A 20,277-nucleotide genomic window follows, 5' to 3' on the forward strand; every position below is an offset into this window, starting at 1 on the left:
CTTCTCAACTTTCGAATCATGATACGAGTATTATTGAGGACTGTCGTGAAAATTTAAGGAAATGGGATAGTATAATATGGCCCAGATATTTCATATAAATAAAGGGGGAAGTTTTAAATTTGAATATTAATATCGCGTCCCAATCGCTCAACGGAATATTAAGGAGTAACCCAGCTTCTTCGGAATATAATAATTTATTCTATGTATTATCACCCCCATTTGAAGAATGAACCCTTAGATATACGAAATAGTATTTATATAACATAAGGGATGCTTTATTATATACATGTCTAGTGAGTTAGATATTATTTAACATGAAAAAGTGGAAGTAAAATGTATTTCATAGATATATTTTTGTTTAATTTATAAAGCTCAAAACATTGCTTTTTTAAGACTTTAATATATTTTCATTTTCCAACTTTTTTCGTCAAATACCTTCTCTGCTTCAGGGATGGAGAGTATCTATTCATTCTTTAAGAATATAGTGTAAAATACTATCGAACAGATTAATTGAAATAAAACTTTTTTTTCGTATTTTCAACATCATCTTTAAAAAAATGTTTTGGGGGTGTTCCTCGTATTATGGACCAGGGCTGTTTCTTTCTGTGACTGAGATGATGAATAGCGAGAAGTATCACCCAATTCTACTGGAAAATATACTACCAGAGATACAAAAACGAAGGTCAAATGGTTATGGAATATTTCAGCAGGATTTAGCCCCCTACCAAAAATCCACTAAAAATCCAGTCCAACACAGTCCATTGTTTTAGTATGAAATTCTTCACACTAAAACAATGGACTGTGTTGGACTGGTCATGAATTCGGCCAGACATAAACCTAATAGAAAATCTATCGGCAATTTGTAAGAATCTGCTCTTCAAAATTGATTGCACTACGGTGGAATAGCTCATTTTGTCCATAATTCAGGTATGGTTTTGAGACGAAAAAATGGCATCCACGTGCCAAAACCTAATAGAATAGATGCTAAGAATATTGAAATATTTGATTGTGCCCAAATGAGATCATATTAAATATTAATTTGTGATAAAACTAATGAACAAATATTTTACAGAACTTTTTTTAGTTTTGTTTCAGTTAATCTATTCGATACTGTAGTATGTAGTTTGAGTTATATATGATTTGTACTTTGTAAATAAATAGATTAATATCCAAATGTGCATACCTGCCTGATAATGATTTATTTTGCTTTTTTTGTTGTTGCTTTAATTGCTGATAGCTATTTATTTTTAAGTAAGTTTCAAATACCAAAATTAGAGCATTGTTTTTCATATAAATGTCAATAATAAAACATTTAAATTACTTTTGTAAATATATATATTCTAGTTTCTTGTAATGTATACTAATTATTCATAATATGTGTGTCCAAATCATTGTTCACGAATGATCTTGGTCCACTTAGGAGTTATTGACATGAAGATTTTATTAATATCTATAACAAAGGTGAAGCAGTTAGTTGAGACGCGAATATGGAAATTGAAGTACTTACCTTCTTCCCTAAACTCCCTTTTTTTCCTTTGCTTCCTTATTATCATCTTTTTGTAATTTTTATATTTTTTTAAATGTTCAAGTACTATCTACCCTCTGATTGCAAACATATATGGTAGGTATCAAACGTTTTGATCAATATCACCAGTCTGTTTTTGGTTGGTTAAAAGATATTGCTTTTAAGCAATAAGCCCGCCAACGTACTTCTTTCTTTTCTGTACATGATGTTAATGTTTAAATAAATAAATAATAAATGATGTTTAAATAAATAAATAAATGTTTTGAATATTGAAAGCATTAACTTTGTGGATCATATTGATATATTATTTCGAGAAATAAAAATACTTTGTGTTTTTATCCAATCACATTTTTATTAACCAACAAGTTTCAGCAACAACCTGTTGCCCTCTGCATGGTTTAATTTATGACTCTTATGTTTTAAATTAAACCCTGAAAAGGGCAACAGGTTGTTGCCGAAACTAGTTGGTTAATAAAAATGTGAATGGATCAAAACACAAAGTCTTTTTATTTCTCGAAATAATATAAATAAATAAATACCCAGACTTCCATATTGACATTCATTGACAAACCTATTCTATTAACTTTCCATATTAACAAACTTCTTCGTTTATAATGAGATTTCGAAAAAATTACTGTTCTTTTTAAGCATGTGTTAAATATGTAAATAATAACATTAATATAATAAATAATACGGATTTTAATCCTCAGGTTTTTATAACTTTGTAATTATTTTGTACGTGTTCGATTTCCATCACATTTTCGCTTATGCACTTCACTGGGAATAATAGCACATTACCGCCATCTAGGTACAAGTGGCGGAAGATCCTCATCGTCAACGAGCCGATGGGGCAGTACTCTACGGCGGGAACCAACACCTGCCATCTCATGATGAAGACCATGGCGCAGTACATCAAGAAAGATCCAAACCTGATGTACTCTTCGTGGGACACCACCCAGAACATTAAAAAAAACTTCACCGATAATTTACGACTGGAATTAGCGATGTCGTATACAAGTAAGTTTTCATAGTTTTTATTTACTACTTCAGGTTGCGGGCAACAGATGGCACTTTACATAATCCGGTCTATTTATAAAGTGAAGTTTTTTCACTAGGAAAATATCAACCAAACGTTTTTTTATTTTAATTTCACCAAAGAAAACAAACATTTTCCTATTTGAAAAATAATCACTTTGTATTCGCGTGAAAATATGTACATTTTGTCGGATTTGTGTGATTTTATTTTTGTGCGAACGTCGTGTTACAGTTTTTGGGTTCTGGTCTCCGCTATAGGTGCGAGCTTTCCCCGGCAGATGTCTCGATCGTAGGCGCATTTTCGATCCCTCGAATTATTTTACTATTTCAGATACAAATGGCTTCGGGTTGTGCTCGTTTACGAAAGACATGCTCGCTACAACGTCGCAGGGCTCGATACTTGCTACCTGCAGGTGAACACCCTCGCCCAGATGCTGAAGGCAGACAGTCTCCTCATGAACTCGTATCGGGCGTGGGAGTTTATTGATGACGGGCGGAAAATTGAGGATAAACTTGTCGAACAGATAGGCAACAACTACGGGAGTGAGTTGATTTTGATTCTCACATTTGCCGCTCTCGCTAGATGGCGGTAATGTAAATAACACGGTTTGAATCTTTGATAAAAATAACCATTCCTATATTTTGTCCACATTTCGAAAAATCGGTAAATGCGCTTCGTAAACAAGTAAACATTTACTTGTTTATACATATTTTTGTAATCGTGTGGTGTTACAACACTTATGAATGAAGAAGATAATAAGGTAAGTAAATGTTTCATTTTTTCTTATGCTTAAGATAAATAATTGTCAGGACTAAACATGAGCACATAATAAAATACATGTGGGGCCGATACGTACAACTTACATTACAAGTAAGGAGTTGGATATTTGAATTATGTTGCTTAGACGCAATGATGAAAATAATCCTGTGATAAATGCAAAAAAAAATAACCATAACAAATATGTCAATCTCTATGTTATATTTTTATTTTATTTTTTACTATGCCTTAAACTTTTAACTTCTGTGCTATATATCTTTCTTTAACCATACTTTTGTCTTAGTTCAAAATTTATAATTCACTTTTTTAATCTTGTTTATTTTACGCGATTGTTATGTTTATACGTTTTATTTAATTTCCACGAATACCTCTAGTTATATATTTTATATATTATAAAGGTGTCAGCCGTCGGGTACACCCTTTTAAAACATGTCATCGCTCAAATTATTTTTCACTTACCATATTTTCTTTCTTTGAAATTTTATTCTTACTTTATTAAATTTTCATTTATAAACATTGCTTCAATTGCACCTTTTACCTCATTCTTACATCATATACCATTTTACTTTATTTTTCCCTATACAGTTTGTAACTTGGAGTTTTATTTATATTTTCAAATTTCACTCTTCCAATATGAGCAATTCAACAAGTTTCTTAAATGTTTTTTGCAGATGCCTTGTGCCTTGTGGCATATTTTATTAAATAAAACTACTACTATGTGTATAACCACTTTTCTTTTCAAGTACTTCGAGGTACTTTTCTCTGACCGGTTTCGACAAGCACCTTGTCATCTCCAGGGATTGGCATGTACTAAACTTATTTACAACAAGAGTTCCCTATTCCTAGAAATCATAGCAACCAAAACTAATCGCCTCCATCCCCCCTCACTTCCAACGTCCTTTTATAACTCACTCATTTATCTCGCCTACTCACCTAACTGTGAATATTTCAAAGTTTTAAGTTTAAAACATATCCATCCCTGAAGATAACAAGGTGCTTGTAGAAACCGGTCGGAGAAAAGTATAAAAAATAAAAGTGGTTAAAAACAAAGTTGTAGTTTTATTTTATAAAGTTTTAATTCAATAACTCATCGGGAATACTCGTATTACGTATGAATATAATTGGTTTCAAAATAAAACAATGTTATCGGTATAATATGTAAATTTTGCAGTATTCTACGGCCGTGAGTAGATGTAATCTAATACACAAGTGCATGCCACTCCATTCCTGACATTCTTGTGCATTTTAAAACGTTTGTCCAATGCAGGAATATGAATCAAAGGATGAAATGAATTATTTATGATGCTGGTCAGACAAAATTATCTCTAAAGTACTTTTCTAATTAAGATTTATGTTATGTATCGTCACAGCTTGTTTCCGCGGTGTATATCAACGGGTGAATAAATTAACAGCAATAAGTATTTGTGTATATACGCAGGAGGACTATAGCCATCATGGACAAAATATTAAAATTCGTAAGATAAATAAAAAAAAATAAAAATGGAAATTATCACTCTTAATACTTTATTGGAAAGCAATCTGTTAATCCACGCTTAAGATACGTAACATGTATTTTTGATAAAGCACCTTATCGGCCTTATATTTTTCTGGATATAATCCGCTAACATAATATATTTGAAAATCAGTTTATTGCACTTATAAACTAATATTCAAACCACGTAAACGATTTTTTTGATATATTTTTTATTTATTGTATTGTATAACCTTGTTTTTTTAAACGGATATACTTGACATTAACATTCGTGATTTATTATTTATTAATTAACCATTTACTTTGTAAAATGACACAATGATTCAAATATAAAAATGAAACAGATGTATAATACCAATTTTTTTCTTTATTAATGTGATTAAAAGTTTCAAAATCTACAGATGTTCTCAACAGGAGAAAAAATATACTAATGTATTTACTTATAATAAAGCGTGATTACGCTTTTTTTAAAAGTTAAATAAACACAAAAAAATAATGTGGTTTATTTTTATAGAAGATTTTGTTTCCTACATTATCACTTATTTACGTGAATGTTAGTTGACATCGCTGCTGAATAGAAGCCTCCTTATATATAATATATGTATATATATATATATATATATATTTATATATATATATATATATATATATATATATATATATATATATATATATATATATATATATATATATATATATATATATATATATATATATATATATATATATATATATATATATATATATATATATATATATATATATATATATATATATATATATATATATATATATATATATATATATATATATATATATATATATATATATATATATATATATATTATATATATATATATATATATATATATATACATTTATACATTTATACATTTGTGAACAAAAAAGGTGTTTCTCTCCTGTTTTATTTCTTTGTACTTGAAATTGCTTATATTCTTGAAATAATAACAGCTAAAGCTGCAGAGCTGTCGTTATTCGAATTAAAAAACTAACTCTTATTAAACCTGTAACAAGAAATAGTAAATCAAGTTAATTTTTGGTTACAAAGCTGCATAGAGACGCATTAAACATTTTGTAAAAGGGTGGAATACTATAATTTATATTTGAATCACTAACTTTGTGATTTTCCATTTTATAATTAATATGTCACTTTGTTTTAAATCACTTCATATGTATTATTTATTATTAATTTAGTATTAATTTTGTAGTGGTTTAAAACAAAGAAACATTTTAATTGTAGGGTGGAATACTGTTTAGGCACAACTTGCAAACTACCCTGTTTCAATATCTACCTGTTACAGATACAGTCGTTTGGAGGGGTCTGGTCCGTGGGTTTACACGGTCCAGCCACTGTGAAATGTCGTGGAAGGGTTCCCGAGCTGGTGACAACCTATTATCCCCCTCGCTCCGGCGTTCAACCACTAGTCATCTTCAGAATTAAGTTCCGAACTTTGGAGAACTACTTACGTACTTAACAACGGCAAAGTTTTGAACTTCAGACTGAAAATGACCCCTGAGAAGGGGCTAATTGTTTTTCGTTACAAGCTTTTTTCAAATGTCATTTGAAAGTCGTGTTATCCGTCTTAAGTATTATCGATCAAAATATTTTATAAGACGTAATTAATCCATCTTTGGTTTATTCTCATAATAAAGAAACTTGATCTAAGTAACTAATTGATTTACAACATTTTGAGTGTGTCCAAATATTTGTTCACAACATCTGGATTATCTCCAATTACATACTTATTAATTGATTCCAGGATTCGGACCATTACATACTAATAAAAGAGTTTCCGCTCAAAAAAAACTTCTTTTCATCTCACCAATAGCTATCTCTAGTGAAGTTTTAGTGATTCAAGAAAAAAAATTCAAAATTGGTTCATATGTATAGAACATCAAGAATTTGAGTAGTGTGGTTGTCAATAATGGGTAGAATTGGTGAATGTTACATGTTACGTGTAAAGTGATCACTTGAAATTTTGACGCCAGATTACATTTAAAAATGCTTCTTCTTTTTCTTCTTCTTGGTGTAGGACTTTTAGCCTAGTAGTATTAAAGAGGAATAAGCCTCCTGCGATGTCAATTCCCAGCTGTATTTGTCCAATCCTGTGGTTTGCCCGGGAGTCATATACCTTGGGGTTGGCCGTGCAATGCAATGTGGGAGAGTACACAACACAACCTTAATTATAACTTTAAAATGCGCGCGTGTTTTAATATGTGACATGTAAATATAGTATTTTATTTTTATTATTTTTATTCTAAATAATGACCATAAAAGACAGCGTTCTCTTAACAGATGTTGTCACTTGACATTTTCAACGTTTACGATAGATTCACGAGCATCCTGAAATTGCACATATTGTAAAAATATGCTTTCTTTTTTATTTCCATCACATTTAATCAACGCATGGCTGGGTAAAGCTAGTACAAAAATAAAGCGTTTAATATATATTTCGATTTCCCCATATTTTTTTATCGAATTCAGAACTGGTCATATCTGTCAAATTGTTCATTTTCTATGTTTGTTCCACAAAATGTATAAAATAGTGTATTCCATAATCTGGCAAAAGGATACAGCTGTAGTTGCAATACTTATTTAGTTTTATTAATATATGTACATATAAAAATACAATAAAGAAATGAGTTATTTCACAAGTTTGTTTTTGCTCTCCTGTTAAATTTGGTCTGAGACAGATATACCCCTTCGCCTGTATAAATATACATATTTATATATTTTTATACATATATATATATATATATATATATATATATATATATATATATATATATATATATATATATATATATATATAAATATATATAAATATATTTATATATATATATATATATATATATATATATATATATATATATATATATATATATATATATATATATATATATATATGTATATAAACATAAGAAAAAAAAGAAGGTCGGTCGTTAAAGGGAATTAAAGAAACCAATCACATGTAAGTAGAAATTAACACTATGTATTTTATTTTCAATGCTTTTACGGATGTCTTTCACATACTTTAAACACGTGTTTAAATTATCATTCTTTTTTGTGTTTTTCATTTAATGAGTTATGTCAAATTCATGATAATTTTGGATGGATAATTTTTGAGAGTGCTTGTATGATTTTAAAATTATGTAAATGAGATTTTCAGCTGAGCTAAACGGAGAGATAATATCGATTACGTAACAAGTGTATTGTTAGAATGAGTAACCAAAAATTGAACATCATTTTTTATAAGCGACAGTGTCAAGGTAACATGTTTTTACCTCGGCCATTGACGTGGCGGTTGCGCAAAAAACAAAAGTGTTTCTGCAGAGATATTAATAGAATATATTAACCATAAACTAAATAACTATTGCGCCACTATTTTGCAGGGGTTGGCAGAGAGTATTACACCAAACCAATCTGTCTTTTCAAATATTCTTCGCCTCTTTCAAATATTCATGCATCTTCTCATAAATACCCGTCGTTTATTCCAACTTCTGACTACTTTTAAGTATTCAGACTTCCATGTTCTTCTTCATCTTTCATGAGATGTCAAGAAATAATATGAAAATAACTCCTGTAATTAAAGATTATCCAGATTTTGTGAACAAGTATTTAGACAAACTCAAAACGTTGTAGATACCAGACAGTTTTTAATCAGGGTAAGCAGTAGGAAAAACAGCGTTTTATTGTTTTTTTTAAACTTTTCTGTTCAACTCTAATAACGCGTGTTTTGTCGCGGAGAAATAACTGAGAAAACTTATAGTTTCAAAAAAATATACTTAAAAGTCACACTCACAATTTTTTCTTAATCACAGTTATCCATATTTTTCCATTTAACTAGGGTAGGCCCTGCTTATGTGCCTATATGAAATGCACGCCACTGCCTTTTACAATACATTCCCATCTCATAAATTTGTTTTACCTTTCTTTTTTCACTCGTTCAGGCGTCAAGTCATATAAAAACATAATTCTTAATTTTATCATCACTGATTATCTCAGCCGTGCATTAATCCTTATACATATTACCATTCGATCATATATCATACATTACATTTTTTTGGCACACATTCGTTTGCATTTCAATTGCATTCAGACTACTGTAAGTTAAGCATTTGCTGTTAGTTTTTATATGGTATAATTGATTTTTATCCGCCTCCGTAGTGTAATGGTCAGCGAACTCGCCTACCGTACCGGAGGTCCCGGGTTCAATTCCCAGGGGGGGGTCTAATAAGTATGAAGTGATTTTTTCACTTTAATATTTGTTCAATATTACCCTGGACTGGTACCTGAAGCGGAGGGCTGATCACCTTTCCTTCATGTGTTAACGATCAAGATAACACTGCATTTATATGATGCAGTGCCCTATGCACCATTGAGGTGCGGATAAGGGTTTGAAGAATGAATAATTGATTTTAGATTTTACAAGATTTTATGCAAGAATATGGAACAGGCAAAGATTATTTACAAAAAGAGAGTGGTGTGGCGTTCTATTCTCTCTGCCTTCTCCTGTAGTGAAGCGGTGGGATTGTTAGTTAGTTTTAAATTCCGATGTTGATAATGTAAAATATTCATTTATTATTTTTGGTTTAATTTTTCGATCACATAGATCAAAATTTTGATCCAAGCGATCAATTTCAAAGTTTGCGTTTAAAAAATAAAGGTTAAAAATATGACTTAGATACTCATATATCGTCATTAGTACAACGCTGTGCATCATTCTGTTAGCATAAAAATGTGCCTTCGTGAAAACCGGTTTAAGTCATAAATCAAAAATAAAAGTATTAATTTATGCTAAAAAAACTCGAATTATGATCATGAAATTTTATTATAATATAACTTCATAGATATTACATAAATATTTAATGCTAAGGTTGGCATAACAATGGGAAGATAACTTTAATTTTTATATTTGATTTAAAAAAATATTCATATTATTTTGTAAACTTTAACTCCCTTATAACATCATAATTAACGTTTTATAATAAGTATTGAGATAAATTTCAAATAGTTATTTTATTCACAACATTTTTATTTTTTCCCAATACTTGTTCATAAATCTGAGTTTCTCGACATAGGTGCCTCCCGATTATAAAAATCTATTGTGAATTCAATCACGGAACGTCATGAGATTGATCGTAAATGTATAAATTCCAAAATTTGACTAGTGTGGTTGTCAATCGTGGGTAGAATGGTGAACGTTAGTAAAGTGATCACTTAACCAGCCCATAGGTCAACCCAACCGTATAGGTAGTAAGCCCTGTGAATGTCGTGACTTCCATATTCTTCTTCATCTTTGTTGAGATATAAACAAAGTTATTTTATGTTTATACATTAACTTAACAGTAATTTGACAGACTGATGACGGATTTAATTATCGAAGTTCAATAATTCAAATACGCTACTCAATAAATAACTATGTTATTCACGATAATTTTCAAACTAAGCGAATTGTAGTATCAACCTGTTATTTAACATGGCTAATTTAACGCCAAAAAATGAAAGAATTTTCAATTTTTGTTATAACCTCGTTTTCTTTATGGATAAACAAGTATGAGCGAGATGAATGTATATCAATGTCGTTCAATGTCAATCGTGATTCTTTTAGTGAAACGGAGTTAAGTAACATTAGTTGAATGGATTATGTGCAAGTACCTTACTATGTATGTTCTAAGGCACGCTGCAGCCTAGATTCTAGCATATTGACCTCATTATCTGCCCTTAAGACTTAACGATCATATGAAATATCGTCGAATGCGGTTAAAAATTTCGAAATAGAACCGATAATAAATATTAATGGTTGAATATAACTCTTTTTAATAATTGTAAAGGGAATCTATAATGAATTTAAATTGTATTTTATAAAAAAAAACTTGTCCACTAACAGAATTTCGTAGCAGAAAAAAGTTTAAATAGTTTATTTTATTTTATTAGCATTTTTAATTGAAATTTACGATTATACGTTATTTAAATATATTAATAACGTTCGAAACATACACACATAACTGTCGTGAAAGTTAAACAGTTGGTTAATATTGTAAATAAAACGTTTGGACGTATTTTATATTCCAAGGTTTAATTATGTTTAAAAAAAATTATTAATCAACTATTACATATGTTTTCCTTAAAGTAATGAATTCGTTAAATAATGCCACAAGATGGACCCCAATTTTTTAAGACCTTGGGTGAATAAAAGAGGCGTCGGAAGACCCCAAAAGAGATAGTCCGACGACATAGCCGCTTGGGAGGGTAGAAAATATCTGAGAATATAGAAGTCTGAGTATTTACAGGCCTTATGACATGTCAAAAGCTGGTTAAGTGATCACTTTACACACATGCAACATTTATTACCATTGATTGACAACCGCATTACTAAAATTACTAAAAACTCCTACATATGTCATTAATCTCGTGACACTACGTGTGAGTTCACGAGAGCGTATTTGGACACACTCAAAATGTTGTGATATTTCGATGTAAGTTGAAATTTTATATTAAAATCTGTGATAATGTAGAAAAAGAAAAGAAAAATTGAGTATCAGATACTATTTTCTAGTTTGGAAAGAAACAGTAAACGGGATTTAGACAATACCACATAATCCGACAAAGCCTTCACTGCAAGGGCAGACAATATTGCAAAAAGCAATAATTCAAAGCATTTAGGTTAGATAACGACTGCTATCGGCATTACTCGGAAACAAATAACTCTGCAAAATTATTCAGATAATGTGCTATCCAAATACCGGAGTATCACAACGTAACACAAGGAAACGAATTTCAATTTGTTTTTTGCACCGCCGCATGCTGGTGTGGTGTAGAAAAAGTGGTTTCATATTCCAGATGAATAATCTACGTTCAGAACAGGTATTCATGGATTTGGCATCGACTTTGTGGAATAACGCGATGATTTAAATATGAAAATAAAACATAATTACTTTTTTTGGGTTTTTTAATATAGACAGACACCTTATGTTATACTCGAAGAAGTGATCTTACACAAATCGCTCACTCCTTTCAAGAACGTCATAAATAAAAAAAAACTAGATTTTTCAGGAGAACGTTTTAAATGTTTAAAAATATAATACGATGTTTTAAAAATAAATATCAAGCCACTTATGGAACTTTTTATTGTGCAATAGATCTTTTTAGGTAAAAACTGAAGGTTTTTTCTCAATTTGAAAAATATTTAGTATATTTAAAAAAATATATTAAACAATACATTTTCATCAAAATGCAAAAACAACACATTCTGCTCTGTAGCGGATAAATAATAAGTTAAAATTTGCCGCTTTTGCTGGGATATAGTACATTTTCTGGGCATTTCGAAAACATGCAGAACTGAAAATTGACGATTTTTGATTTATGACGTTCTTGAAAGGAGTGAGTGAAATGTTTTTATTTTATTTATTTAACCCTAGATAACTAAACTTTATTTGTAGATACATTGTAACTAAACATTCGTCAGGCGGACTACGCAGTAAAAAACGTGAAAATTGTCAAAAGTATCTATTAAAAATAGTAACTGGTTACATCACACAAGTTTGGTTTATCAGGAATAAATCATCATTCCGTAAACAAAGCATGGTACGTACTCTTGACTTTTTTGGAGAAGAGTGTCGTTGCGTGGACGAATGTTTAGTTATCTGAGGGTAATAATGTATTCGTGCTACATATCAATAAAAAAAATTAAATCATTGTTTGGCAGTCACTTCGTGGTAAAATCTATCTATTTTTAATTAAAGTTTTATTTAGTAGATACCACTATTTTTTTTAAATCTATTGGGATACGTATTTAAATGTATTCCGCATCATCGACGGTGTTGAAAATGATGCAAAATGCATCGAAACACGTGTCACTCATTCCACTCTTAAATTAAAATTATTACACCTTGTACCACATAAAGGCCAAATTATAAATTATTTAGAAAATATGAAATCCAAAAAAACCTAAATTCTAATAATAGTTTATTAAATAATATCTTTTTTTTTTAATTCTTCACCTTGGCTTTCCATTTTTCCTTTGTTTTCAAACTCCGCCCCTTGACTAACCCCCTCCCCTTAAATTACCCCTATTCCTATTTATAGAACAGTTTTTTAATTTATATTTTAGTTATTATTCAGACCTGACGGTGGAAGTTAAGCTTCCGAAACAAGTAGTCATTAATAAACTCAAGTGTTTGTTGTAAAAACAAGTGTTTTCTTAATCATTTGTAAGTTCATATTAATAAAAAAAAACTTACCAATTGGTAAAACTTCCCGTTGATGAAAGCTTAAATATAACTTTCGGAAATTTTAGTAATGTTATTGTAAATCATGAGTAGAATAGTGAATGATACTTACTAACCAATGTCAGGTCGTAAGTCCTGTAAACGTCCAGAATTCCATGTTCTTTTTCATCTTTATTGAAGTATGCACAAACAACTTGAGTAATAAGCTACTTAACGTAATTATTAGTATTATTATAATTTTGCTTCTGCATGAAAACAATTGAATTAAATGGATCTTTCTTACATCATCTGGGAGATAATACACGATAATTGTTATTCCGCGTCCGAAGCCCTTTGACTTGAACTGAGACATGTTTTATCTTAAAGATTCATCATTAATTGTTACCGCGAATACTGCATTAAGGACAACACAAATCTGCTCTAAACTCATTAATACTTTGGTTTGGCGAACGCGCCTAGCGCGTACTTCTGTCATTCCCCTCGGTGAGAAATACGCGCTAAGTACGTATGGCTTGAAAGTGATGACAATGAGTCAAATGGATTAAAATTATCAATGCGTTATTGCCAGCGAACCCTTAGAGAATTCATAGAAATTTTATGTCATAAAATACAGAAAAGATAATTCATTTTTATACATGATTATCAGTGTAAAATATCTAGCTTTAGTACCCTCAACGATTCACGTTTATACTCGCTTATCTCGAAGCGAGTATAAACATGAAAAGTCATGAAACTTCGAGCAGCTTACGAGTATTTACTAATTTATGAAGACAGTGTTTAATTTGTTAAACTCTTTATTGAATTATTAAAATTAAAACATAATTTAAAAATATCAATTGCTGATGTCAACTCTTTGTATTTATGTATCCATGAAAAATTGCCCCGTTTTCTGATTTTTTTGGCATTTCCAAAGGATTTTTTTTAACATTTTGAATACATCCTTAGAAGACGATACTATTGTCACTTCAATAAAACAAAATTGATTTGTCCGCCTCCGTGGTGTTATGGTCAGCGCGTTTAGCTACCGTACTGTAGGTCCGAGTTCGATTCCCAGGGGGGATCAAATAAATATAAATGATTTTTTCACTATTATATTTTAATAATTAAAGAAAACACTTTGTTTTTTACCACTTGAGTTAACTCAAGTGGTAAAAAACAAAGTGTTTTCTTTAATTATTATAACATGTCTTACCACAAAGTTAATGCCGAAACAATAAATACTATTATATTTATTCAATATTACCCTGCACTGGTACCTGAAGCGGAGGGCTGATCATCTTTCCTTCATACCCGGTGAAAATTTTTTTAAAGTTCAAAGTTCTATATGCTCGCAAGTGATACATAGGGTACCGCAATAAATATCAGTGTTTAGAAAAATGATAAAAAAAAGTTGGAGGAAAATAATTTTCTATTAGTTTCATTACATATTTATTACAAAAATTACGATAGCAACTAACATAATAAAAATGAGGTTCTGAAATCCGAATGAATCAAGACTCTCTCTTACGAATTCAAAAGAAAGTGAACTCACATGTACAGTGTCATGAGATTAATGATATATGCAGGAGTTACAATTTTTTTATAGTGTGGTTGTCAATCATGATGCAATTTTAAATGATTCACGCTTGTAAAGTTATCACTTAACCAGCCTAGGACAGGTCATAAGCGCTTTAAATGACCAGGCTATATATATATATAAATATATAAATATATATATATATATATATATATATATATAAATATATAAATATATATATATATATATATATATATATATATATATATATATATATATATATATATATATATATATATATATATATATATATATATATATATATATATATATATATATATATATATATATATATATATATATATATATATATATATATATATATATATATATATATATATATATATATATATATATATATATATATATATATATATATATATATATATATATATATATATAAAATATATTGTTTTAACATTTTGCCATGTATTAGTTTTGGTTATTTAAAATAAAACTTTTCTGTATTTTACTTTACTTTACCTTAATCCCATGTCCCAAAATGAGAAATAGAAACTACTCTTCGGGAATATTATATATATGACTTATGTATGTAATATGTTTTGTAAAATAAATAAATAAATTTAATTTAAGATTTGTTTATTAGTAGTTTGTAAAATGGTAAACGGAAGTGTTTATAAATAAATACGTAAGTATCTACGTGCGATAATATTGATCGTTAAAAAAACATGTAAATAAAATTTATTACTCTCGTATTCATATACAGAGTCATAGTACCTACGTAATCTGTAGATAGCAGATTGTTAGTCCGCCGTAATACGAAGCATTAGCGCTTAGTTTGGTCTTGTGATATGGTTAGTTCAAGGTTACTTCACGATTGGCTGAGGTTACATTTTCGTACTATAAGTTATATTTAGGAACGATAAGTTATTCAACCTGTAAAATGCAGATAGGAGTAGAAGTGACAAAACTTTCTCGTAACAAGCGGACAAATACATGTTTTAAATCAAAGAAGTATAATACTCATATTGAGGTTCTTTTTATAATGCTTCAATAATAACCCGTAATTAATGCTTCGTCTCTGTTAAGTTGAACGAATAAAGAAATTTAGACCTGTCAATGATAGGTCAATGTCAATGTCCGCCTCCGTAGTGTAATGGTCAGCACGCTCGGCTACCGTTCTGGAGGTCCCGGGTTCGATTCCCAAGGGGGGTAAAATAAATATAAGTGATTTTTTCACTGTAATATTTATTCTGGCTGGCTTTATTAGACTGGTACCTGAAGCGGAAGGCTGATCACCTTTCATTCATGTGTAAACGATCAAGTTAAAACTGAGTTTATATGACGCAGTGCCCTATGCACCATTGGGTGCGGATAAGGGTTTTTTTTTCAATGATAGGTCGTAGACCTTTATATGTGTTAAGATATAAAAAAAAATATTTTGAAAATATATTGAATAATAATTTTGACTCCTTTATAAAAACATACATCGCGCACTCCTTTCAAGAACGTCATAAATCAAAATACTTGATTTTTCAGGAGAACGTTTTTAAAGTTTAAAAATATAATACTATGTATTAAAAATAAATATCAAGCCACTTTTTGAACTTTTTACTGTGCAACAGATCTTTTTAGATAAAATCTGAAGGTTTTTTCTCCATTTGAAAAATATTTAGTATATTTTAAAAAAATAACTAAACAATACATTTTATTCAAAATGCAAAAACAACACATTCTGCCCTGTAGCGGGTAAATATTAAGTTAAAAATATGCCTCTTTTGCTGGGATATAGTACATTTTCTGGGCATTCCGAAAACACGCACAACTGAAAATTGACGATTTTCGATTTATGACGTTCTTGAAAGGAGTGAGCGACATATGAAATGTATGTGCGGTATTATGTTTATGGTATGTATGTTTATAAATCTTTGATTTAACTTTTTTTGTTGTTAGTATGTTGTTATTTAGATTTCATGCATCCAAATGAAAGGGTTTCTGCTAACTAAAAGCTTTCTCCATCCAATTATAGATGGTTCCATTGAACTTTAATGTACAGTCTCATGAGATTAATGATAAATGTAGGAACTTTATAAAAATAAACAACGTAAAAAAGCCTAAATGTTTTACGGAGTGTGTAGAAGTTTTTGGTAGGGGAATGTAATTGATTATGAGAATTTTAATGTTTTGAATGTTTTAGAATTTGATAAACCCTGATGATGACAAGGTTATTGTCGAAACCGGTAGGTTAAAGTGTACTTATAATAAAAATGTGGTTAAAACAAAGTTGTTTAATTTTACAAAGTTTATAAAATGTGCCACAAATTAATTGCGAAAAACATTCGAGAAATAAATGTAGGAGTTCCAAAAATAATCAAAGTGTGGTTGTCAATCATGGGTAGAATGGTAAATGTTGCAAGTGTGTAAAATGATCACTTAACCATCCTATGTTAGGTCATAAGCCTTGATAATGTCCGGATTTCCATATTCTTCTTTATCTAATGTTGAGAAGTTATACATGTATTGTTTTTTATTTTAACTAACTAACTAACCATCACGCCGCTTCCCCGCAGAGGTAGGCAGAGAGAAAAGAACGCCACACCACTCTGTCTTTGCAAACATTCTTCGCCTCTTCCACGTTCATGCATCTCCTCATACATACCCGACGATTATTAAGACTCCTGACCCGACCACTTTCAAGTATTTGGCATACCTAATCTTGCCATGTTTTACTCGGTCTTCCTCTGCTCCTTTTTCATTCACAACATTCGCCTCTTACATTTGTTTTACCATTCTTTCCTCAATTATTCGTTCTACATGTCCACACCTTTCTTCATTTTATCGATAATGCTTATCTCAGCTTTGCATTCCTTCCTTATTTCACTATTCGAACAATATCATTCATCATTTTGTCGCACATTCTTCTGAGAGATCGCATTTCGACTGCATTCAGTCTACTTTCATCCTTCTTTTGCCAACTCCATGTTTCACTTTCATACATTAGAGTTGGAACCAGGACTCCGTTGTGTACTGCCAGTTTAGCTTGCGCTGATAGGTTTTTATTAGCTACAACTGATTTCGGTATACCATTCACTCTGTTCCCAGCATTCTCTCTCCTTTCTATGTCTTTGTCAATCATTTCATCCCTAGGATACATACTACCCAAATATACGAAATCATCTACCTGTTCCAAAATTTTTTAATTTTTTTTCACGTTATGTTATAAATTTTCATTTTTTCATTGTATTTTGTTACGTCATATGAACCTTAGAAGCATGCAAACTTCACCTCCTCACTTCATGTTTATAATTAAGATAAATAAATAATGTGCCATTATACGCCCAAGCAGAATAGAAGGTCTGTTGACGTCCGTAAACAGTCTCCTTTCCTTTGATGGGTTTTCTGTGGTTTTCTCACGACAACACCAAGTGTCGGAAGAAGGAAATTATTAAAATAGGTTAGGGAAGCTATTTTCTTACTATCCGACCAAGGCCAATAAATTGACCCCCTAGCTAGAGATTGTTAGGGGAAAATAACTAATTACCTACGATTATTGTGCATTGGGGTAAAGGGTGACTCAGCTCATTATTTCGGATAATGTCTACTTCTGTCGCAGATACCATGTAATATTTTTTATACCTCATTTGGCAAAGTGTGAATCTGGAGCCACATGCGGATCTTTGACCTTTTAAGTGGGGCTCCGGGACAAATATCCGCTGGAAGGCTCTTCGACTCTACGTATTACTCATCGGGAATATTATATGTACATATATATGACTTATGTATGTAATATGTTTTGAAATAAATGAAATATCCATGAGAAAAATCTTTTTAAAGCATGAACCTCATTAAAAACAAACTAAGAAATCGTCTTATTGGCGAGAACCTGAAAACGTGCTGAAAATAACGATATGCAATCTTGACTTGATCAGACTTTCAATGGAGATGCATCAAAGGACATTATTCGCAATAAGTAGTGTTCTTATGGATGCCTTACTTTCCAAATATTTTTTTTTATCAATTAATAAAATCATTAAGGGTGAAATCTATTGGGTGTACCCGTAATTTAATAAATGTTACACACTTTTCTGTACTGAGATATACTTCTCGCCTCCTTCACATCTAAACATCTAGTCATACATCCCCTCCTATTACGCAGACTTTGGACACCACCAGATTTAAGGTTCTGATTGATCTGATCGTGCCAAGTCTTTTTTATTCAACTATGTACGTTGATATTTCATAAAAATTTTCTTCCAGTTATTTCCTCTTCTCAATTTTATTTTATATTTCACCTGTTATCCAGATTTCACTGTAGATGTTTTGTGAATAATAAATTATGATATGTTTTCGTCTTATGAATGAAATTGAATATTCTGATATTTTGTCAGTGAACCTTTTTAAAGGTGGGCGTTTGAGAGGTATAATGATGTAAAAATAGATTATAAAAATGGCAAAATTATGAATAAAATAGCAGGTGAAAGGGAAAGATTGATTCTACAAATAAAATCCCACAAGTCGTTTAACTTTAACGTTTCATTTCTGAGAGATCATTAGTCTAAAAATATACCCCTTCAAAATTACGCAAGCTTTTCGAATATTAAAAAGCTTTTTAACTGAATGATTAAAATTCTTGTTTGAAAAGCGAAAAATTAAATTTGTCAAACATATACAGGTTTTTAATTTCAAATTTGACGTTTCACTAACCAAATTAAACGTCTCATAAATCAAATTGGACGTCAAATAAATCAAATCGGATGTAGTATTGTATTTAAAAAAAAATTAATTTAAAAAAATGTCATCATATTTGTATTACATACTCGTATACCGTTAGTCTGAATACCTGCAAACGTATTTTTTAGACTAGTAAGTGCATTAGTCGTCAAGTTGGCAAACCTGCGCGGTGCGCTGTCATAGTTAACAAGATTTTCAATACTGCTTTGAATTATGAGTCTTCTCATCCTTATCCGCACCCAATAGTGCATAGGGTACATCATCGTACTGATACAGTGTTATCTTGATCATATAAAATCACTAATATTTATTTTCATCTCCCCCTCAGAATCAAACCTGGGATCTCCAGCACAGTAGGTTAAAACGATAACCATTAGGTACTCTGTAAAAGCGGAATCAAAAGTAGGTACTTTGTAGTAAAACATTAAATATATTTTTTAAAATTCTAGCTTTTTTTTATAAAATACAATATAACCTCTAATTTGTTTTATAAAACGTCCAATTTGATTTGTTAAATGTCCAATTTGATGTATTGGGCATCTAATTTTGTTTGTGAAACGTCTAATTTGAAATTAAAAACCTGTTTAGGGGTTGGTAATTTATTGATAAGAAGAGGAATTGGTTTAATAGGGATTCTTAACTTGTTTACTGTTATGATTGGTGATAGTCTTTTACATGTTTTATTGTGGTGTGTGAACTCCACAATAACTTAGCATAATTCAAGACTTGAATAGGCGCCATAAGGCTTCAGGCTATATTTCCATTTGCTGAAAAGATGACGAACTTAATAATAATATAATAAAAAGTACACGTGCAAGTATTTTATTTATTGTTTCGGCTTTCACTTTGTGGTAAGACTTGATGATATTTAAAATAAATACTTATTTTTTACCACTTGACTTATATTTTTATTTAATTTTAACAAC

General features: G+C 30.2%; 1 protein-coding gene across 1 annotated transcript in view; it reads left to right on the forward strand.

Moving 5' to 3' along the window:
* LOC148307368 (atrial natriuretic peptide receptor 3-like) overlaps positions 1–3,153 on the forward strand; it is a 42,437-nt gene extending 39,284 nt beyond the window's left edge. The window contains exons 4-5 of the mRNA XM_088263597.1: positions 2,334–2,534; positions 2,892–3,153. Of these exons, the coding sequence (XP_088119723.1) occupies positions 2,334–2,534; positions 2,892–3,153 (463 nt within the window). The remainder of the gene's footprint in view (positions 1–2,333; positions 2,535–2,891) is intronic.
* The last annotated feature ends 17,124 nt before the right edge of the window (positions 3,154–20,277 follow it).

This window comes from Brachycentrus maculatus, unplaced genomic scaffold, assembly GCF_059751285.1.
Source record: "Brachycentrus maculatus isolate JH-2025_06_01 unplaced genomic scaffold, ASM5975128v1 h1tg000201l, whole genome shotgun sequence".
Taxonomy (NCBI): domain Eukaryota; kingdom Metazoa; phylum Arthropoda; class Insecta; order Trichoptera; family Brachycentridae; genus Brachycentrus; species Brachycentrus maculatus.